Source organism: Vespula vulgaris, chromosome 9 (assembly GCF_905475345.1).
Source record: "Vespula vulgaris chromosome 9, iyVesVulg1.1, whole genome shotgun sequence".
Lineage (NCBI taxonomy): Eukaryota > Metazoa > Arthropoda > Insecta > Hymenoptera > Vespidae > Vespula > Vespula vulgaris.
The window spans coordinates 6,560,001-6,582,500 of NC_066594.1; the positions used below are offsets into that span (position 1 = coordinate 6,560,001).

At 28.6% G+C, this 22,500-nt stretch overlaps 1 protein-coding gene across 6 annotated transcripts in view; it reads left to right on the forward strand.

Annotated features, from left to right (window-relative positions):
- Positions 1 to 22,500, forward strand: part of LOC127066080 (IQ motif and SEC7 domain-containing protein 1) — a 109,147-nt gene that overhangs the window by 60,400 nt on the left and 26,247 nt on the right. The window contains exon 2 of one of the 6 annotated variants that reach the window (XM_050999357.1): positions 20,119 to 20,624. The exons of 4 other annotated variants lie outside the window; for them this stretch is intronic. In XM_050999357.1, the coding sequence (XP_050855314.1) occupies positions 20,428 to 20,624 (197 nt within the window). In that variant the 5' untranslated portion in view covers positions 20,119 to 20,427. Of the gene's footprint in view, positions 1 to 20,025; positions 20,625 to 22,500 lie in introns of those variants that run through there. One more of the 6 variants, XM_050999356.1, reaches the window with a different exon arrangement.

Genomic DNA, 22,500 nt, shown 5'->3' on the forward strand with positions numbered 1-22,500 from the left:
CAATAGTAAATATATAAATTAATAATAATAATAATAATAATAATGATGATGATGATGATGATGACGATGATGATGATTATATATATACAATTTCAATTAATCATTTAACTAAAACTAGCAACATATTTATAATAATCATATATATTAATTTTTAACACGTTAATAATTATATATAATAATTATATATGTATATACATACATATAAATACATATATAAAATGAGAAAATTGTTCTATGTATCGTCGATTGGATGAAAACAATTTTTTGTTTAGAATCGTTCGAATAGTTTCGATTAGATATTTTTTTTCTTTTTTCTTATTTATTTTCTTCTTCATTTTCTTACTCTTCTTCTTTTGTTCTTCTTTCTAATATGTCACAACGAAACGAACGGAGATCGTTCTACGCGTACGCCATAAATTTATGATAATGGTGGAATGTTAAAATTGGCGCCGTGCGTCATGATTCTTACTGTCACAGAAAACACGCGCCAGCTTGCCTAACGTCTGACACAAACACAACATTGGTTCCACTTTCGAAATGCTTCGTGACGATTTCCTACCGATTTATATACTGCAACAAAGAAAAATGTTTCGTTGATCCCTACGATTATCTCTATTTTTGAATATAAAATCAAATTCTTTTTCATTTTTTTGTTTTTCGTTAATCAATTGTATTTTGATAAAAGTAAAAAAAAAAAGAAAAAGAAAGGAAAAAGATAGTTTATTCTTTTCCTTTTAACCTTACTACGAACAAAATATATAATTTTTCTATCAATAAGATTGAACGAACTACTTCGTAAAATCGGAGAAAAGGGAAAAACAAAAAATAACTAAAGAAATAAAACGAAAATCGTCCGGGAACGATTCACGAAGAATCGTTAAGTGTTTATAAAAATATTTTTGATTTTTGAAAAAGACTTTTTGATGGAAAAGGATAATCGTAGGTATTTATATCACTTCGTTAAATCCGTTCCAGTTCGTGCATTGTTATTTTTCTGACGTACATAGGTATGCACGTATCACTGAGTTAGTTCGCGTTGATCGTACCACTGGTGATAGGAAGGAATATGTCAGGGTTGAAAGAGATCGTTTAGAGATCGTTGAGAGATCGTTTTACTCTCGAATCGGTTAGCAACGTAACGCAAAACGTGTTAATCGTGATTATTATTTTATTTACGCCTTATATAAACCACTCTCTCTCTCTCTCTTTCTCTCTTTTATATATAGGGAGAGTTATTATTTGTAATTTGTTTTACGATCTTAATGTTAATATATTTATAATTTTATCATATACATATATACATATTAATTCTTTACTATATATATGTATGTATGTATGTATGTATATTGAATGTAATATATATATGTGAGCAATATAGGTAATGTATTCCTATCGTTAGAGTCGTAAAGATTAAGAATCATCGTTCCTTTTGGAATCTATTTCGAGATAGAAAATAAAAAACTGAAATGAAAAAGACCATCAGAGCGAAGCAATCTATCCAACGAAAGCTTCGAAGATAACTACGAAATGGATTTGAGAAACGAAAGAGAGAGAAATAGAAAGATGATAGAAAAAGATAGCGCAGATATATATATATATATACATAGACGGACATACATACACACATATATACAACGAATTCATATTGAAAGAAGCTAAAAATATGGACTGACGCTAGGAAGAACATAATACGTCGAAATTCTGGTTCGTTGCATATTTCTAAATGCAAATGTATATATGAATCTAAGTACGTACTTATATATGTATGTATATATTATTATATATCGAGAAGAACGATTTATTTATATAAGAGAAATTCAAACCAATCAATGAAATACATACATACATATATATATATATATATATTTATCATTTAAATAAATTTAATTTATTAATAATAAATAATTTTCATGTATTTTTATTACTTAAGTAGACTTTTCTTTATTTAGATCTAAATCAAGTAATATGCATTTTTTCTTTTTTTTTTTTTTAATAAATGTTATAAATATCTATTTTTATATTGATCTATAAATATAAATGTATAGAAAATTTTTAATAAAAATTTATCGATTAATTTATTATTTAAATAAATAAGTATATATATATTCGTTTTTTTTTTTTCATTGGATCGTTTATATTTGTTCTCTATAAATGATGTGTTTCTCTCTTTCTCTTCCAAGCTCTCTAAACAATATTATACATTTCTAATTTGATTGATAATAATCAAAGTCTCTGAACGTGGGTGGAATAGTTTCTAAGATAGCACAAAAGCATCGACTCTAATTCCACTTTGATACGAAATGTCGGTTAAAGTAATTAGCGATGTAAAGGTTCTTGTCTCTCTGTATATGTCAAGTACATACATATGCGTACATAAATTCGTTAATTAATTATAAACTGTCTTCTATGCGTCGAGTCACTTTGTAAGCAAATATTAACGAAACTAGATTTATTAGTTTCGAACAAGTTCCTTATTTATTTATTTATTTATCTATTTCCGTTTCTTTTTATTTCATTTTTCAATTCATCTAAAAAGGAATATACATATATATATGTGTGTGTGTATATATGTAATGATGTTATATATATATATATAAATAAAAACAAAAAGTTGCAAAAAAAGAAACAAAAATACATATCGACGCGTAATTTAAAAGTTATCGTGTTATACAGTATTAATTATCACATTGCATGGTATTAAAAATTTTATAAATATTTATGTCATTGTATAATTATAAAAAAAAAAAAAAAGAAAAAAACGCAGAACGAAAAGAATTTCATCTACTTCGGAAGGAACAGTGAAATTCATTTTCTCATCTTACATGATTCAACGGTGTACTCGTATTGTTCGTTCGTATGTTCTCACGTACGTAGAAAAAGAAATAGGAGTAGGACTATAGGAGTAGGAGAAGGAAGAAAAAGAAAATATAATAAACAAAATAAAACAAGATAAGAAAAAAAAAAACAAGAAAAATATTAAAGAAAAGTACGGAAAAGAATCGGTGTGACGTCAGGGACTATTCTCTTCAAATAAATCCATGCATGCATGCATGCATGCATGCATGCATGCACTCATTGCGTGTGTGTATGTGCAGTTTATTCGCCTATCTTGCTCGCGCACACTTTAACGGTACTCACGATACTATTTCTACTACGTTTGTGCAATCCACGTGTTCGATGCGTGTGCATAAGCATGCCGTGTTAAGCGTGATTATCGTGTCGTGAAGAAACCTTTAATAAGGTTTGAATTCTACTCTTTTTTACGTATGTCTGTTTGTCTGTGTATGTGTGTATGTGTGTGTGTTTCTCTCTCTTTTTTTTTTGCTCGTTTCATATTAGTCGATAACGAACTCGTACTAATTGTATATCTCATAAAATGATTTTTCTTTTTTTTTTTTCTTACCTTTCTTTTTCTTTTTCTTTTTTTTTTTGTTGGAGGTCGTGAAATATTTTTTCTTCGTGTTTACAATTTTTTGTTTCTAACAATTTGCTCTTTTTGAAATTTTTGATTGAATTTAAGAAAGAAAGAAGTTTCATTTCACTTTTAATTTTATATATTATGTGAAATTAAATATACATATATATATATATATATGGTTATATTATATTTTGATAATTATTAGTACGCTCTGTTAATATTTTTAGTAAAAAATTGATCTCCAACCTATATACTAAAAAAATGTTTCGTATCATGATATATCAAATTTTAGTTCATAAACATTGATTAAAAAATTCAATGATACTGAGTTATATTCCATCTTTAAGATTCTTATTTATAGATAATAAAACACACAAATGGAATTATAAATCAAAGATTAAAAATGGTCGAGAGTAAAAGAAGAATAGATTAGTGTGGATTAGAATGGATTAGAGTGATAAAAGAGAAGAAGAAGAAGAAGGATACACGCGCGCGCACACAACTGTATATATCTATACATATTTGCATATTCACACACATACACACACACACACACATATATATTATTTAGAAATGATAAATAATAGAATAAAAGGAGAGGATGATGAAAAAGAAAAAGGCTTTCAGTGAAACGGCTAAAAGTAGAAAATATCGAACGTCAAGCCCTAGATACGAATATAGCTAGATTGGAAACCGAGTTCAGTCGAGATAACGGGAATACGATCGATGTGTTTTAAATCGATTCGACGACTCGAAAGGATTAAAGCCAGAAATAAATGATTCCGTGAGATTACGAAAGCGTGTGATTGTCTAAAATTAAAATGAGTAAGAAAATCAGAAAGAAAGAAGTATATAATAAAATTCAGTTGATCGCTTAGTTCGTATGATAAAATGAATGCGATTAGACGAATCATTTTAAGGAACTAATCTTTTTTTTTTTTTTTTTTTTAATTTTTTTTCTCGAAACACTCCCATAATCGTCGGATCTATTAATGGAGAAACAGAAAAAATAAAATGGAACGGAGATCGTTTCTTCTTTATTTTTTTATTTATTTTTTCTTTTTTTTTTTTTTGTTTTTGTTTCTTTTTTGTACAAAGGAAATTAAAATTTATACGGACGAAGAATAAAAGTTCCATTTATTTATTTTCTCTTTTCTTTTTTTTTTTTTTGTGTCTTTTCCCCTACAAACAAAATTGAAGTTTACACCGGTTGATATTACGAGAGAGAATAAAAATTTCCCAATTGTAATTCTTTCGTTATTCTTTTTAAAATGAGATATGTATATCCGACATGTTTGCTCGTAGAAGAAAACGTCCTGTCCATTTGCATAATGTCCTTATTTGTCATCTCACTCTGTCATGATCTCATTCGTACGTCCTTCTTTCACTTTTCTTCTTCGTTATTTTTTTGTTTCTTCTTTCTCTCTATCTTTTGAAATATCCTTCGATCGGACGTGACCTTGACACAACGTTGGAATTTAAATAGATGACCGAGAGGATGTTTCTTATTAATTATTATTAATTATTGTTGGTCATCCTATCTTTCCTTTCATCAATCGATAATTACTATATCTTTCACTTTCTGAATTTTATATTTATTAGTTTGCAAACATCATTTCCTTTTTTTTTTTTTATATGGCTTTTTTTTATAGCTTAACTTATTATTAGTAATTAAATATTATTGATTTATTCGTAATAATTCTGATAAATATCTTTATCGAAATTTACACACACATAAACAGAAAAGAAAGATACGACGATCATAGTGATCTATTCAACCAGAGATGATCTATATCATGTTAAAAAGTAAAGAATTAATTAATATATAAATATATATTTTATATATAAATAGTAAAAATAATTACATACATATTTTATAATTTTTACACGAATGTAAAATATATATATATATATCTTTTTTGAATCTACGTGAAAAAATGTCTATGGAAAAGGTAAAGCAACTGACGAGTAACCCTTTGGAAGGATGAAAAGTTAGATAAAAGGGTGAATACGTGATGAACCATAGGGAACATCGAAAATTAGCATAGGCTAATATTTTTCTCGTTGAAAATGCGTCGAACGTCGTCTCTGTGTTACTGAAGAGGAACATTAACGTGATTACGGTAAAGAGAAATTTTCTTTCTCGAGTTTTAATGAGACACACATACTTACATATATATATATATATATATATATATATATATATATATATATATATATCCTTCAAATAATTTTATATTAAAAAATAAAAGAAATTTTACCATGACCGAACAACGTGCGTTTACTTTTTAAAGAACTGAATTCTTCGAATTCTAAAAGTAACAAATCTCTTAACAAAGTTCTAAACATCTAAGTCTTATTAATCATCTAAAAAAATATATATATATTTTTTTATAGATTCTTTAGAAATATTTACTCGAATCTTTCAGATAATTCTACCATAGAAAAAAATTCTAAGAAAGAATATACACATACACATTCACGTGTATATTTAATATATACTATTCGAAATAGTCCCTTCCGAATTAGGAAAGAAAGAAAATCTTTTCGTAGTAAATCCAAAGTATTTAAATCTCATTAGTGTCAGTTAAAAATCGTTATCCTAGGGTATTCTAGGGAGTTCACGAGAGGATTTAGTAAAGGAAGAATACAAAGGGGAATCGTTAAAATCCTTCAAATACCCATTTTTCTTTCTCTTTCTCTCTCAATCTTTCTCTCTCTCTCTCTTTCTCTCTCTCTCTCTCTTTATCTTTCTTTTCTTTTTTTCCCTTTTTCAAAGGATTGTCGGTCTTCGCAAGGTAACTCGATAAACAAATAGGCGTGTACTTGTAGGCTTTCGAGAATCCGCAACGAAGCACCGAAGAGAAACTCGTTAGTTGACACTCCGGTTAGAAATCGACTTGTGGTTGGTCGGCTCCTCTCGCTATTGATTACTGGTCACGATTTCAATCTCGTAATTAAAGAACGAAAAAGAAACAAACAAACAAAAAAAGAAAAAAGAACAGATATGTTTATGTGCGTACCAAAGTTTCTAAAATGATTTTGAAAATTACATTTTAATTAAACGTCTCGAATTAATTTTTTATTTTCTATTTTTTTTTTTTTTTTTTTTTTTTTTTTTTTTTTTATTAGATTATAAAATCGTGAACCTAATTGCAAGGCTAAAGTGTCTTGAAGAAATATTAATTGATTTTTAAAATCGTTCAGGAGGAACTTCTCGATAGATGTGTGTGTGTGTATACGTGTATATATAAGTATGTACATCGTATATATGTATACATATTCGTTTATATACGTATGTCCGAGCATCGACACCGTTTTCATGGAGATCGTTCGCGTGCATGAGTATTATTACGTTATAGTTCGATAGTGTGTTCCGAGTTCGTGAACTGAACCAAGCTCGACTTATTAGAGTGTGACTTATCGCCTAAGCGAACTTGAACGTTCCTGAAAACATAATCGTGTTCTTGAAAATTTTAGAAAACTAAATGTTGCTTCTCTATTTTCGTATGGATACATGTATACTTGTGTTTGTATATGTTATATGCAATTAATTATTTTTTTATTTGCTTACATATATACTTCTTATATACTTCTTCAAAAATGATCATCTTCTCGTATAAAATATTCAATCTCTAATTAATTATATTTTTATTACTGTACTTAAAAGTAAAAACTTTATCTGAATCGTAGTGATTACTCGTGTTCGAGCAAAAATATTTTGAGATACCAAACGATTGATTATATTTAACCTGACGTTTACAATCTATTGACAATAATTAAATCTAGAAAAAATAAATTATAATGATCGTCAAAAAAGGAAAAGATTTTAAATCTTCGTTAAAAATATTAATTGATTTCGCTTGGAACATTCAATATATATATATATATAATAACATCCAATATAAGAACAAACAACATTTGCATTATTTAAATCATAGTGAATATCATATTCGAGTTAAAAAAAAAAAGAAAAAGAAAAAAGAAAATATTTTTTACTCCCGAAATGTTTACACGCAAAATATAATAATTAATTAATCGAATCGGAATTAATAAAAATCGATCTATTATAGGATTAAATCTGTAAAAAAAAAAAAAAAAAAAAAAAAAAGAACCGCACATAAAAAAAATCGCGAATCAAAGAAAAGAGCAAAAAAGATCGTATAGTGACAATGAAAATATCGTAGATAAAATCTGATAAAAGTATAAGAAGTATATATGTAAACAATATAATGAATATTTCTCTCTCTCTCTCTCTCTCTCTCTCTTTCTTTATTATATCTGTAGTAAAATAGTTACGACAGGTATTGATGAATTTCATTCGTTTAATAGTTTAGACTTAGACTTAGACTTAGATTTACGAAGAAATTAACTCGATGATTACGGTGTAGAAGCTCTCTCTCTCTCTCTCTCTCTCTCTCTTTCTCGTCAGTCTGACTTAATCGAATTTTACAGAAAAGAATGATGGTGGTGTGGTGGTTGTGGTGATGGTGGTGGTACTAGTGGCGCAGGAGTTTCAATCGGGTTATAACCTTTGACAGGGGCAACGAACGAACGACACGGGCTAATTTCTCGCTTGCGGCATATATGAATACATGTGTATCTGTCTCTGTGTGTGTGTGTGTGTGCGCGCGCGCGCGTATGTGTGTGTGGGTGGATGGATGGGTGTATGTGCTTATATTTGTCCTTAGGCGGCTCCATAACTATATATACATACATACATACATTTATATATATATATATGTATTGTGTGTATGTGTATATGTAGATATATGTGTATGTATAAATATATGTATATACAGAGTGTTCAAACGAAAGGTGTCCACTAGGATTATTACGACATGTAGTGATTTTCTTTTTTTTTAACAAAAACACCGAAACCAATCGATATTTTATTTTATTTTATTTTATTTTGCAAGATTGACAGTTCGTTATCATAAATTCAACCATTTTGAAATAATTCTTTAAAGGTGACAACACCATCTCGAAAATTTTAAGTTAACAGGAGTCAATCGGGACATGTCATTTGATAATTTGTTAATTATCTTTAAAGTAATGTTATATATATATATTTTTTTTTTATATTTCTTAATCTATAATTTCTTCATTCGAGAAAATGCAATCTCGAGGTTTTTCGATTGAAAAAAAAATTATCATTTTATTAAATATTAAAAATTTGTAAGACCTAGCTGATACAATGATAACTTTATCATTAGTCAGTATGATCAAAGCAAAGATAATTAAAAGTACTTTCAGAAGGATAATCCTACCACTTGATTACTTCCTATCATCATTTAAGAGTTTTAATGGGGTTGTTACTTCCCCTCAGGAAATTAACCATAAATAAGATGAATTTACGATGAGAATTTGTCTCGGTGATTTCTTGAAAAAAAGAAAAAAAGATTATTAGATTTCGTAATAATGCTTGATCGACATTATTCTTTGGGACACTCTGTACATATACATACATATATATGCATTTGTGTATCCATGTGTGTGTGTATATATTTATATATAGAAGAGAGAGAGAAAGAAGAGACTAGAAGCTTTCTCCCGATCACTAACTTTTACTTTTGCTGCAGGCAAATCGAACATCTTGCCAGCTTCGTTCTACTATCTATCTACTTATAGTAACCCAAACACACACACATGCATACACATATGTATATACGTATATATCCAATTGCAATAGCATTCGTAGAACGTGACTTCGATTTGTTCCTTGCAATCTATTGATTGAATAAATGGAGAATGAGAACCTCTGCATATTTTTATTATTTCTCGTGATTCCCACGGATTCGAAAGGATATCGTAGATTACAGATGATCAAGAGGATTCTATTTTCTCGTTTCGTTTCGTAGGAAAACGACGTTCGAATTTTACTTTCAAATTACATGCTTCAACTCTGTCCTCTCCTCTCTCTCTCTCTCTCTCTCTCTCTCTTTCTCTCTCTCTCTCTGTCTCTGTCTCTGTCTCGTGAATCTAGTTATCTAATATTAGCTCTTATCCGAGAAGTTCGTGACGATAAAAATTATAATGAATCTCTAAAAATTGAGGTAGAGAGAGAGAGAGAGAGAAGTAAAAAATTTGTACAGTTTGGGCCAGAAGTCACTAGGTCACTAAGCAAAATGTTAAATACCAAAAATGTTAAATTCACTTTTTTTTTTCTTTTTTCTTTTTTCCTTTTTTTCGAGGCTTTTTAAATTAACTAATTTCTTCTCTTTTTATTCTTTTATCTTACTTTTTATCGGACTGTACAATTACCTATTTAGATTGTAAAAAAAAAAATTGTTGCTAATCTAACTAGAATGCTGATAGGTCTCGAAGAAGAAGGTCAAGCTCGTAAAAAAAAAAAAGGAAAAAGAAAAAAATTATCTAGGAACTTTTGACCCAATCGTGTAGAATGACACTTGTTCTAATCTCTTTTCGATCTTTCATTTTTAAATGTTCATTTTGAAACTAAATACATTTTTAAGAATTATATATATAATTATGTATATACATATATATATATATATGTCTGTGTGTGTGTGTATATGTGAGAAATAAATAACTATATAGATAAATAGATACACGTGTACAAGAGTGAAAGAAAAAAACTAATTAAGACTTTCCGGACAATCGAATATACTACGTCATCGGTAATTAACGCTTTATTACTATAGAAAAGCGTTTAATCGGAAATACGTATGACAGATTTACGACCGTTCGTTAAGTAGTTAAAAGATTAGATAAATACGTACACGGATATTAATGGATAGTCATCGCTCGTAGTCTCTCCTTTCGTATTTCTTTGATTTTGATAGCCAAAGTAATCATGCATTTTTTTGTTTTTTCTTTTTTTTTTCTTTCTTTTCTTTAACACGACATATTTATGTCCAATCAATCATACAATACGTTGATTATGATTTCTCTGAATTTTTTTTTCCTTTCATACTATATAAGATCCTTTTATCTCTCTCTCTCTCTCTCTCTCTCTCTCTCTTTCTCTTTCTCTTTCTCTCTCTCTCTATCTATCTATCTATCTATTTCTCTCTGTTGAAGAGATTTAAAAAATCAAAATCTCGAACAAATATGTATTTTCACACACATATTTTGTTTATGTATGTTAGTGTAAATATACAGCTATATATAAAAGATTAAAATGTTCCGAAAATTAGTCGCTATATATTTTGAAATATTAATAGGAATTAAGAAAATAATATACGTAACTATTTAAGTATACGATTTTTTCTTTTTCTTTTATTTCTTTTTTCTTCGAGCTATTAAGAAGTAATTATTAAATAACATGTCTTTTTCTTTTTAACGAAGACGTAAAAATGTAAGTTCTATATCAATTTATATAATTTTATGAACTGTCTCGTGTTTCAATTCTTTTTCTTTTCTTTTTTTTTCAAGTTAAAAATGGCGAAGTTTCTTTCATAATCAAAGTGAAGTAAAAATATTTCGATCGATTTATCAACAAAAATGTAACGTAAGAGTTTTCAAAGAAAGTCGCTATCAACTACAAATTGTTTATAAGATATTAAATAAATAATTGAATTATCGAAAAAGAACATCTCACTGTACTTCGCAGAATATTTCTTTCTTTCTTTCTTTTTATTTTTCTACCTCAAAATTTAAGACGAGAATATTTATGCCGGTGTAACGTTTGAAAAAAAAAAAAAAAAATAATATACATCCGACCCGACCGAAATAAATAGAGACTTTTCGTGACATTCAGTGTGTGCGTGATAACCCGTAAAAATTAATCGTCCTAGGACGAATGATTTGTCGACGTAATAAGAACGTCCTTCTGACGTTAGTAATTAATGTTGATTAATAATTACGTATAAATCAATGCGAATATGTCGCGTGGTGAAAGCGCAACAATCTTTCTTTCGTTTCTCTTTTTTCCTTTTCCTTTTTTTCTTTTTCTTTTTTTCTTTCCTTCCTCGGAATTGAATCGTACAGAAATTTTAATAATAAACTCGTGATTGCAAAAAACCCGACGACCGTTTATGTAATTGAATTTTTGTTGTTGCATCGGTGCACGTGTTACAATGACATCGCATGAAAAGAAAAAGAAGAAAAAAAACATTTAATAATAATTATAATAATCATTTTAATGATCGCACGTTTCGAACGTCGCGAGTTTATGACGGTAAAAAAAAAAAAGAAAATAAAAAGGAAATAAAAGTGGAAAAAGTAAATTAGCTTAAACGTTACGAATATTGTAAAAAGTATGTATGTATATTCGTGATAAAGTATTGCAATACTTATTTTTTTCCATACTTGTGCATTACGTAACGCAGAACCTTGCCGATATATTTGACATTTACATTTCAATGTACGATAACTTGACAAAAGGTATGGATTTCTTTTTTTTCCGATTTTGAAATATACTTTTTCTACGAATAGAAGCTTCCGATTAGGTGTATATTACGTATATTATCGTCGTCATCGTTTTACAAAATCTTTGTTTCTATCGATTCTATGGATTTTTGTAATTATGTTTCTCGTGGATACTTATATATATGTATGTATGATATGTATGTATAATATGTACATATATATATGTATATAAATAGAGTATTATAATTGAAAATTACAAAAATTAGATTATAATAAAAAATTATTATACATTAATATATTTTTGTTTTGTCATTAAATTATATAAATGGTGTACGTTAAAATTTACTGGTAGATAAAAAAAATAATCGAATTTTTTAGTAGATAATATCATTCACGATCAAAAAAAAAAAAAATCTGTATCGTGAAAATATGGGAACGAATTATTGATTTAAAAGTGAATTATTGAAAGAAAAAAAATCAGAAATAGTACTGCTCCGATTCGATAGATTTTTTCTCTCTTTTATTTCTCTTGATAATTATGATTTTTCTTTTTTTTCTTTCTTTTTTTATTTTTTTATTTATCATATATCCGCGAAATGGTGTTAGCAACTGAACTGTAAATAGAAAAATGATATTGCTCACGAGTTTAACTAGCTGCACTTTCACGCGTTTAATGTCATAATATATCTATATGTATACATACCTATACACATACACACACACACACACACATGTATGTATGTATATATGTATGTATGTTTCATATCGTTTTGATATAATTTTTGTTGGTATCTCAAACAATTTGAATTCAATCTTAAGAATGAATCATGCCTGAGAAAGACCACGTGTTCCCCTATAAAACTTCCTCGAGAATTTCCCATTATATCAATGGTGATTTCTTTAAAGATTCCACGCACGTTTGTTACTGAAATATTTTGTATTTTTTTGTTTTCTTTTAATTCTATTATATCGTAATACATCACAGTCTTTTTTTTTCAACAATGTTACGTAGTTAAACAAGGTCGAAATACATAAATTTATTGTTAAGCAAGTTTTAATTAAATATTATCTTATTTTCTGTTATATTACGTATACATTTAGAAAAAAAAAATAAATATATTATCATGAGTGAAATAATATATACATAATCTACATAATTAATAGGAATAATAATATATAAAAAATATATATATAAATTTTCTCTAAACAAAAGAAATATATATATACATAAAATAAGAAAAATACATAGAAACAAAATACTAGAAAATTCTAACATCTCTTATCGAACAAATACATGATAATCAACCATTAAATTACACGATATATAATATATTATATATTATTTATTCGCATATAAAAGATTTCAAAATTACAACATTACTTATCAAACAACATTAATATTTATAACTCTATTTTTAAATCTATTATCGTATTTAAACTCTCCGATCTCATTGAAACAAATTCTGATCGATAAGATCTACGTAATATTATCATTATAAAATATCTCCCATTAAATGTAGAGTAATGTTTATAATTCTGTATTAATATACTCATTAATGTTATATTTAAACATATATCTTTATTTAATCAGCGATCTACGTAGTAGTCACGTATAACAAAAAGTAGTCACGTATAAGAAAAAGAAAGAAAGAAAACTAGTAAGGGGTAATGTGGTAGGGGAATATTACAAGGGGGGTAGGGAGGGGTGAGTGATAGCAGGGACAAAAGAGTAGAAAAATAAGGCAAAAGTTTTTTCTTCTTTTTTTTTTCTATTCGTTCGAACGAATGTGTCATCGTCAGAAAACACCGCGATGCACGCGACCTGCATTTCTATCATGCTGATAAAGTCACTTAATAGTATGTGTATGTATGTATATATGTACGTATGTATGTACGTATGTATGTACGTATGTATGTACGTGTGTATATGCGTTCATGTACTTATAGCATCGAATGGTTAACTCGTAAATACGCATAGAGAGTAACGCAACATCGTGCACGATGTTAACAATTTCTAAATGCACCGTTATATGTCTACGACTACGAAGACGAATTAGAGTACCTATGTGTTTTCATTTAATATTTATAATTACGAAGCGAATTTATTTAACGAACGATTGAGAGAAGGATTCGCTCTGTATCCTCGTTCTTGAAAAATAGAAAAGAATTGTGTATATATCATATATTTATTTGTTAATTTATTAATTTTGTTTAAAACAAATTTTTATTTGATAAAATGATTTTTATGTATGCAAAATTAATTCCATAAAGTTTCATAAAGATTCTTATGCGATTTGGAAAATCATACATTGGGTACTCTTTTTCGAAATTGTTTAGATTATTTTTTTTTTTTTTTTTTCGAACAAGACTAGCTTATAAAATTACAAGTCAAATTACGAGTGAGTAAAAAAAAGGTCTTAGAAAGGAGGTAATTGATTTTTTAAATGACCTAGAAACGCTTGGCCCACGTAAGAACTTTTGACCGACCTTATATATATATATATATATATATATATATATATATATATATATATATATATATATAATTTCTAGATGGACGAAAAGTTTCTAGATTTATTTTTAAAAAACTGTTACTCCTTTTTGAAACTTTTTAAATTAATATTTTTTCATTCTTTCTTTTTTCCTTTTCTTTTTTATCAGATTATAAAACTATAAGTCGAACTAACTAATTTATAAAATTGCGGACGTAACTACTACAGCTCAAAACCTCACGAAAAAAGATATAATTGATGTTTCTAATTGCCTGAGAACTTTTGACCCGATCTTTTTACATAATAAGACACGTTCGTAGTACTCGCTGAAAACAATCGTCTTCTATGTCGTTTCGTAACGAAGCTTGAAACGAAATAAAAAAAAAAAAAGAGAGAGAGAAAAAGAAAAATGAAAATTATTCTGTGAATGAAAATACACGAGGCTCTTAATTTCTCTCTCTCTCTCTCTCTCTCTCTCTCTCTCTTCTTTAAGAATTTTCAAATCGAAATAAACTCGAGCTTTCACATAATTAAATGAACGAGAAATACCGTACGGATCTATGAATCCTCCTTGTTTTATTATTTCTAACTAACTTGGAAAGTAGCAACGAATAATGGAAAGCCAAACGAATAATTTAGTATACGCATGCTAATATAAGCGATTAATTAAACGCGATTTAATTATAACGACAAATTATTTATCTAACGTGTTTCTATTCTAGCTCTTCGAAGGTATATATAATGAAACGATTTAATTTGCCGAGACGTTGGAACGTTCAAAAAGCGTTTATTGAATATTTCCATGCATTTTTCCCAATTTTTTCACGAGTTTCTCCTTCGTTCGAATTTTTTTCTTTTCTTCTTCTTCTTCTTTTTTTTTATATAATAAATAATATATCAGCATATTTATATCCAATCGAAAAATTATATATATATATATATATATATATATATATATATATATAAAATTAATCCAACAGAATGTAAACTTTTCTTTGTTCCTTTCTTTCTTTTTAAATTGACTTCCGATTATGGAAAAGAAAAAAAAAGAAGATAAAAGATACAATTATATATGTATACAAGCATATCGATAGGAAGTAACGTGTACCATTAAAAAAATAATTAAATCTACCAAAAGGATCCTTCGAAAGGAATGATAAAGATAATAGAAAACTAAAAAAAAAAGGAAGAAATCTTGCGAGAGCCAAACACGGGAAGGCTTCATCATCGAACGTGAGGATTCTATATAATACATAGGAAACTTCCGTTTGGCCGAATATCGAACTCCATTTTGGTACGAGTCGCGTTACGACTCTTTGGAATGACTCGTGGAGACACGAGTGATATATACGTTAACAATATATATACATACATATATATATATATACACGTACATACGTATGGATATATATACATATATACGTGTATATGTATGTACGCATGTACGTATGCATGTATATATATATACATGTATATGTAGCTACGTATGTATATATACATATGTGTGTATATGTTTACACGTATATACGTATATATGTACATATGCGCCGTTGAAATGGCGCGTTTGATGGTAAGAAGTAACTGAGGTAAGGGGTTGGGAGAGCGATGGTGGGGAGGGACATTGCCCCACCTTTCATTCGACTTTGACAGTTCCATTATGGTATCGGAGCTAACGGCAAACAGTACGTACTTACGTACGACGACGAGTAGTCGAGTAAGTACATAGTCGAGTCTCGATCGTGAATCTGTTGTGCTTACCGATATATATATATATATATATATATACGTATATACACACACACACACACACACATATGTATATTTATACATATATATACCAACATACGTCAAGGTATTTTTTTTTTTAATCTATCTCTCTTTTTCTCTGTCTTTCTCTCTCTCTCTCTCTCTCTTTCTTTCGCTCTCTTTCTATCTCTCTCTTTTCTTCATATACCAGCCCCACCCCCTACTTTCACCCCCACCCTTTATTCTCCTACCTCTACCTCCTTCTACTCTTTCTCTTCATCCTCTTCATCCTGTTCTTATCTCCTTCTTGGTGACTTAAATCGGCATTCAAGAAAAAGAGAGAAAGAGAGATTCGTGTTCTTACGTCGCGTCGCAGAACCGAGAAATTAGTTTTTAAACTTAGCCTCTTACCGGATATTGGTATTTTCGGGCGAGCTGACGCGTCGGGAGAAAAAAGGAAAGAAAAAAATATCCCACACGATGAGTGGCAAGGCATAGAGGGTGGGGGTTGGCTTGGAAGAAGATATCAAGGAAAATAGACGTTTTAGGAAATCGAGATGGATATCGAATGTTCATTGAATCTCGAGAAACGATTTCTACCTCTTCTTTGTCATTTTCTTCATTTTCTTTTTCTTTTTCTTTTTTTTTTTTTTTTGTTCTTAAGGACGATTTTCAAAGAAAAAGATTTTTACGTTTGGAGTACAGTATGTAGTAACGTAGGATATTTTTTATTTTATTTTATATTTCCTTTGATTTTCTTTTTCCTTTGTTTCTTTTTCTTACTCTCTATAACTCAATTTCTTTCGTCTAATAAAAAAAACTTGTTACGTATAACTTAATATTAATACGATTATACCATATTAGTGTTTTATACCACATTATACTGTAATATATCGTACTGTATATATTAATATAATATTGTAATGCAATATAATATAAATGTAATGTTAGTACTATAATATAATGCAGTATATCGTTCTATTATAATTATCTTTATATCGAATATAAAGAGTATTATATATAAATTAAAGAAGAAATAACAATGAAAAAGAAAAATACTTCGAAACATGAAATAAATAAATACACATTTTAATCGTTTGTCCGTAAAATAAAATATAACTTCGTTTCGCGTGTTACATGACGTTTTATAAATAGAACTTATGTAAATAATAATCTCGTTGTTTACTCATAATCGCAAAGTTTATTCGCACATTTGTCGTACGGAAGTAAAACGGATGAGTGATATCGATTAACGAGGAAACGTTTCTTGTGTTTGCGATAGAAGAACACTACAATGATATTAGAAAAATGTAATGTTTATAAATGGTTCGTCGATATAATTGATGCTACGCGTTCTTCTCAAATATTTACTCAATAAATATTTGCTATAGGAAAGAGAATGAGAGAAAAAGAGAGAGAAAGTTCGAGTTATGATATCCTATAAATTTTTACTCTATGTCGTGTTTCGTTCTTTATATATTGAACAAACAAACGAACGATTTGATTTATATCTTTATTTATTTGTTTTTTTATCGTTATTTCGTTGTTGTTGATTTGTTTTTTTTCCTTCTTTTCTCTTTCTACGCTATAATTCTTTTTTTTTTTGTAACCTATTCGCTACAAATATCACGTTTATTGAACTTGGATTATATAATATAATTGGAAGAGAGAATTGATGATATATAATACTGTAGTATATATCTATACGATAGAATTCTATTGATTTCTATTTACTAAGATATTATTGATATTTCTATACAATTTCAAAGGATATATATATATATAAAGGTTTCAATATAAAACAGAATATAAAAAAATAAAGTCCTTAAATCTAACAACAAGGAAGATAAAAATGAGAAAAGATTATCGTTAATATTACAACAATCTTTATTATTATTATCATTACATCCTCTAATTAACTTTAATAATTAATACAACAACAACAAAAACAAAACAATAAAAAAAAAGAAACGAACCGGTTACATTAAAAAAAAAAAAAAAAAAAATAAGAAAAAGAGAGAGAAAAAATAAATATAAGTCTCGATATAAAACTAGACTGCACAATAAAATAAAAAACAAAGAATCGTGTTGTCTTTAAATACGATAGTTAACGAGGACATTTGCTTGTCAGTCAGAAAAATTCGAGTCAAATCGAAATAGATTCCACGTGTGGAACCGAGTCAAAAGAGATGGAGTGAGAGAATGGGAGGAGAAGAAGGAGGAGATGAGTGAGATTCGAAACGTGTACGTTCATTACTATTCATTGTCTTTGATTTTTTCCGAACGTGCGCGTCCCCAATACCGAACGAGCTAAACAAGAACAAACGGTAGTATCCCCCCTCGGATACCTCCTCGACACGTCCGTTTTCAACGATCATAAACTTTTCCGGTCGCAATTTGGCGTCGCACCTTTTTAAATTGTCTTGACCCCAACGAAATTGTCAAGCCGAGCGAAACGATCGTTTGAAAAAAGAAAAAGTAAAGAAATATAAAGTATACGAAAAATTAAAGAAATATAAAGTATACGAAAAATTAAATGAAAGAAGAAGAGAATGGTAGGCCACAGTCATTGGACATATTCCAGGTTCCGTAAACCGTTTACGTAATCAAGAGAACGTCAGAAATCAGTAGTAGAATAACTCGTGTTATCTAGTAATAGCCAACATCGACGTTTAACGTTCACGTCGAGTTACGGTTAGCGCAATTAGTAGCTGATCAAAAGTCACTCTAACGGGTACGGTACAATCCAGAGTTCGTATAAAATAAATTTTCATTCCCCGACCGGCAGACTACCAAATTTCTTTTCAAGTTCAAGATGATTTTGTATATTTCTATCGTCGATTTTATTTACATCGAATTAGAATTTTTCTATGGTATGATATGGTGCGATATATTAATACTGATATGATATAATATAGTAGAGTATATAATATGTTGGAATACAGTATATTAGAATATAGTATACTGGGTTACAGTGTATTAGAACACGATATACTAGAGTAAATATATATTAGAGTACGGTACAATAGAATATGATATATTAAGGTACAGTACATTAGGGTACGGTGTAATAAAATAGAGTATATTAGAGTACAGTGTAGTACAATATGAGCCAAAAATTTCTAGATGAGCTAAAAAGTTCTTTAACCGATCGGGGTTTAACAGACCGTCGAAAAAATTATTCTGAAAAAAACCTCTCGAAATAGAGTATAATACATTACGCTTGTCAATTAAGATACAGTACGAGTATAATAATATAATATATTATAAAATATAATTTTTTCATCATCATATAACTAGTAAATATAACTTTCACGTTGTTTAATTTTTTTTCATTTTAATCTTCTTTTTTGTCCTGGACAAAATTGATGAATATAAAATTATGGAAGATCAAAGAAAACGAATGCATACGTATGCACACGCACAGAAGCTCATTGAAGTTGGTTGAAAAATCAAAACTCAAAAACGTTATCGGGATTCGCGTTTACGACTAAACAACCGTATCGAAACGTCGTCGTCGAAGCATTTCAAAGCGTGTGCATATTAATCGTACGTCGTTAGAAAGTCGTAACGATTCGAGTTGCCGAGTCGTATCGAATGGAAAAGAAGAACGAGCGAAATCGTGATACTGTTGATAGTTAAGTTCGTATGTTGTTGTGATCCACTCTATATATAAATGTGTGTGTGCATTTACGTGTACGCACATATATATGTCATATGATAATATATCTGTTGAAATTAGGTGAGAGAGCTAGCGACTCTTTCGCAACGTTTTTATTTTCAAAGTTCATGCTTCCGTTCGTGCTTTTCCACTTAAATTTATTTCATTATATCATAGAATGATATTACGATTTTTGCATTTATTTTCTATCCTTTTCTTTTTTCACCTACATAAATCATTAAAAATAAATACTCGAAATTAATAAATTCGAACTTCAAATTTTTGCTGAAAAAAAAAATCTAGAAAATTTCTTTTTCTTTCTCTCTCTTTGTCTCTCTCTCTCTCTCTCTCTCTCTCTGTCTGTCTCTCTTTCTCTCGAAACGATTTCCAGAATTATATAAAAAAAAGAAAAATAATAAAAAAACATTATTTAAAAAAAAAATCAATAACATCACCAACAACAATAGGTCTGCGTTGGATACCGAAATGTATTTTAACTGAACAAGACAATTTCCGAGGTACATATGTGTGCGTGTATGTGTGTTCGAGGACGGATAAAACCAAAGAAAATAATACTGTGATATCGATGGGAACTAACAATGGCGAAGAGTATATGGCGATAAAGACGATCTGAAGAATGGTGAGAAAGGAGAAAGAGGACGAAGAAGGTGATGAAGAAAAGTCAAGTGAAATTAGTTGTGCTGTGAGAAAGTGATAAAGCAATATTATTATTATTATTATTATTATTAATATTTATCATCATCATTATTATTATCATGTACACCATGATAGAACAGAGAGATAGCGATAGGTTGGGATGTTCCCAACAAACTCAGCATCATTGTTATCAAGTGATTAGAACTACAAGAGTACATCAAAGTTCACGAAGTTCCAGGATGGTCAGCGTACAGGAAAAAGTTATCAGATCGCGACTGCAGTTAGGCTACTCCACGCCCACGTCCTTCATTAATCGGTATCTTTTTTATACTTTATACGCATATATATATATATATAATTTTTTTTTTATATTATTTTATTTGATCTTTTTTTTTATTTTATTTAATATTACATTTGCATTTTTTAATATGACGATTTTGATAAATATGTATATTCAATTAAAATAATATACATATATATATGTTAAATTTATTAAATATATTTACGTATATATTTATATATATTTATATATTATAATTATAATATGTATATATATATATATATTATTTCTTTTTATATTATTTCAATAATAATGTCGAGTCTGATTTTGTTCTTATTAATATCGTAAAAATTATTATCGATAAACAATTATCACAGTTGCTATGATAGTTTACTCGTAAAGAATATTACGAAGATTTCCTATAGATTTTTTAAGACGCATTTATATTTTACATTTACATTTATATTTATCATATTTACAAGAATGAAATTGTATGGAAAATCATGGACGACGGGTCAAAACGCTTGTATTCCGTACGAATAGCTTGGAATAGAGTTTCGTTGAGCACATCGTTTTGTTTACTTTGAACGCGCATTTCCCACATAATTCGATTAAAACTCGTTCGGTGGAATATAATTGTTGATGCGATAGAGAGTGTATATACTTCGTTGAGGCTATTGTCCATGTTAGTCGAATGAAATAGCTTGACATTTTGGACGAAGGATGGGGGAGGGACGGGAGTGGATTTGGTAGGAACTGTTAGTCGTGAAAATTACACGAGAGAGAGAGAGAGAGAGAGAGAGAGAGAGAGAGAGAGAGAGAGAGAGAGAGAGAGAGAGAGAGAGTTCATCAAATTTTAAACGAACACGTTTACAACGATTTTGTTTGATGTGGAGGAATTAAAGTTAATCGATAAAAAGAAAATAAATAAATAAATAAACAAATCTACTATCAAATAAAAATAATTTCAAATAAATAAACAAATCTATTATCAAATAAAATAATATCGGATATAAATTACTCTGGGAAAATTCTGTTAAATATAATCCTTAAAAAAAAAAAAAAAAGGAAATTTCAAACGTGAAGCACAATGTGATATGAATTACTCGGCAAAATTTCTTTTTTATTTCATTTTTTTTTTTTTTTTTTTTTTTTTTTTTTTTTTTTTTCTAATTCAATTTCGTTCAAAAGAAAAAGTATAAAATAGAAATGAAATGAAAACGGAACGAGAAAAAAATCTCTATCCTCGATTGAAAATAATTTCGAACGAGAATTGATATAGCATAGGAATTATTACCGAGAAATTTTTTCTACTCTGCTCGATCCGTCTGTGCAGAAGAAGATAAAAAAGAAAAAGAAAAACACAGGAAAAGAAAACGAAGAGATAAGATGTTCTATCGAATACGAGACGATCGATTCCTCGACTGGAAACTTCTTTAGTTCGCTATTAATCGTGGAATGGTAATGGTAAATGATGGAAAAACATAAAACGAAACGAAAACTGACTTACCAAGTAATTGAATATTACCGAATTTTCTTTGCTACAGATTGGACGAGTTAAAAGAAAGAAGAAAATTTCTTCTTTTAAAAGAAGCCAAAAGAAAAAGAAAGAAAGAAACAGAGAGAGAGAGAGAGAGAGAGAGAGAGAGGAAAAGAGAACGAAAGTGAAAAAGAAAATCTTATTACTTTTACATCTTTTTACTTTAACGTCGAATGCAATCGCTGTGAGCGATTAATATACATATAATTATCATATTTAAATTTGTCTAATTTACTTTTTATCATATTCCTTTCTCTCTTTCTCTCGTATAATCATCATCTTTAAAAATGTATTATTATCTCTTTTTCTCAGTTACTTTTATCTCTCTCTTTTTCTTTGCTTAAATCCTCTTTAGATTATTTCTTTCATTCT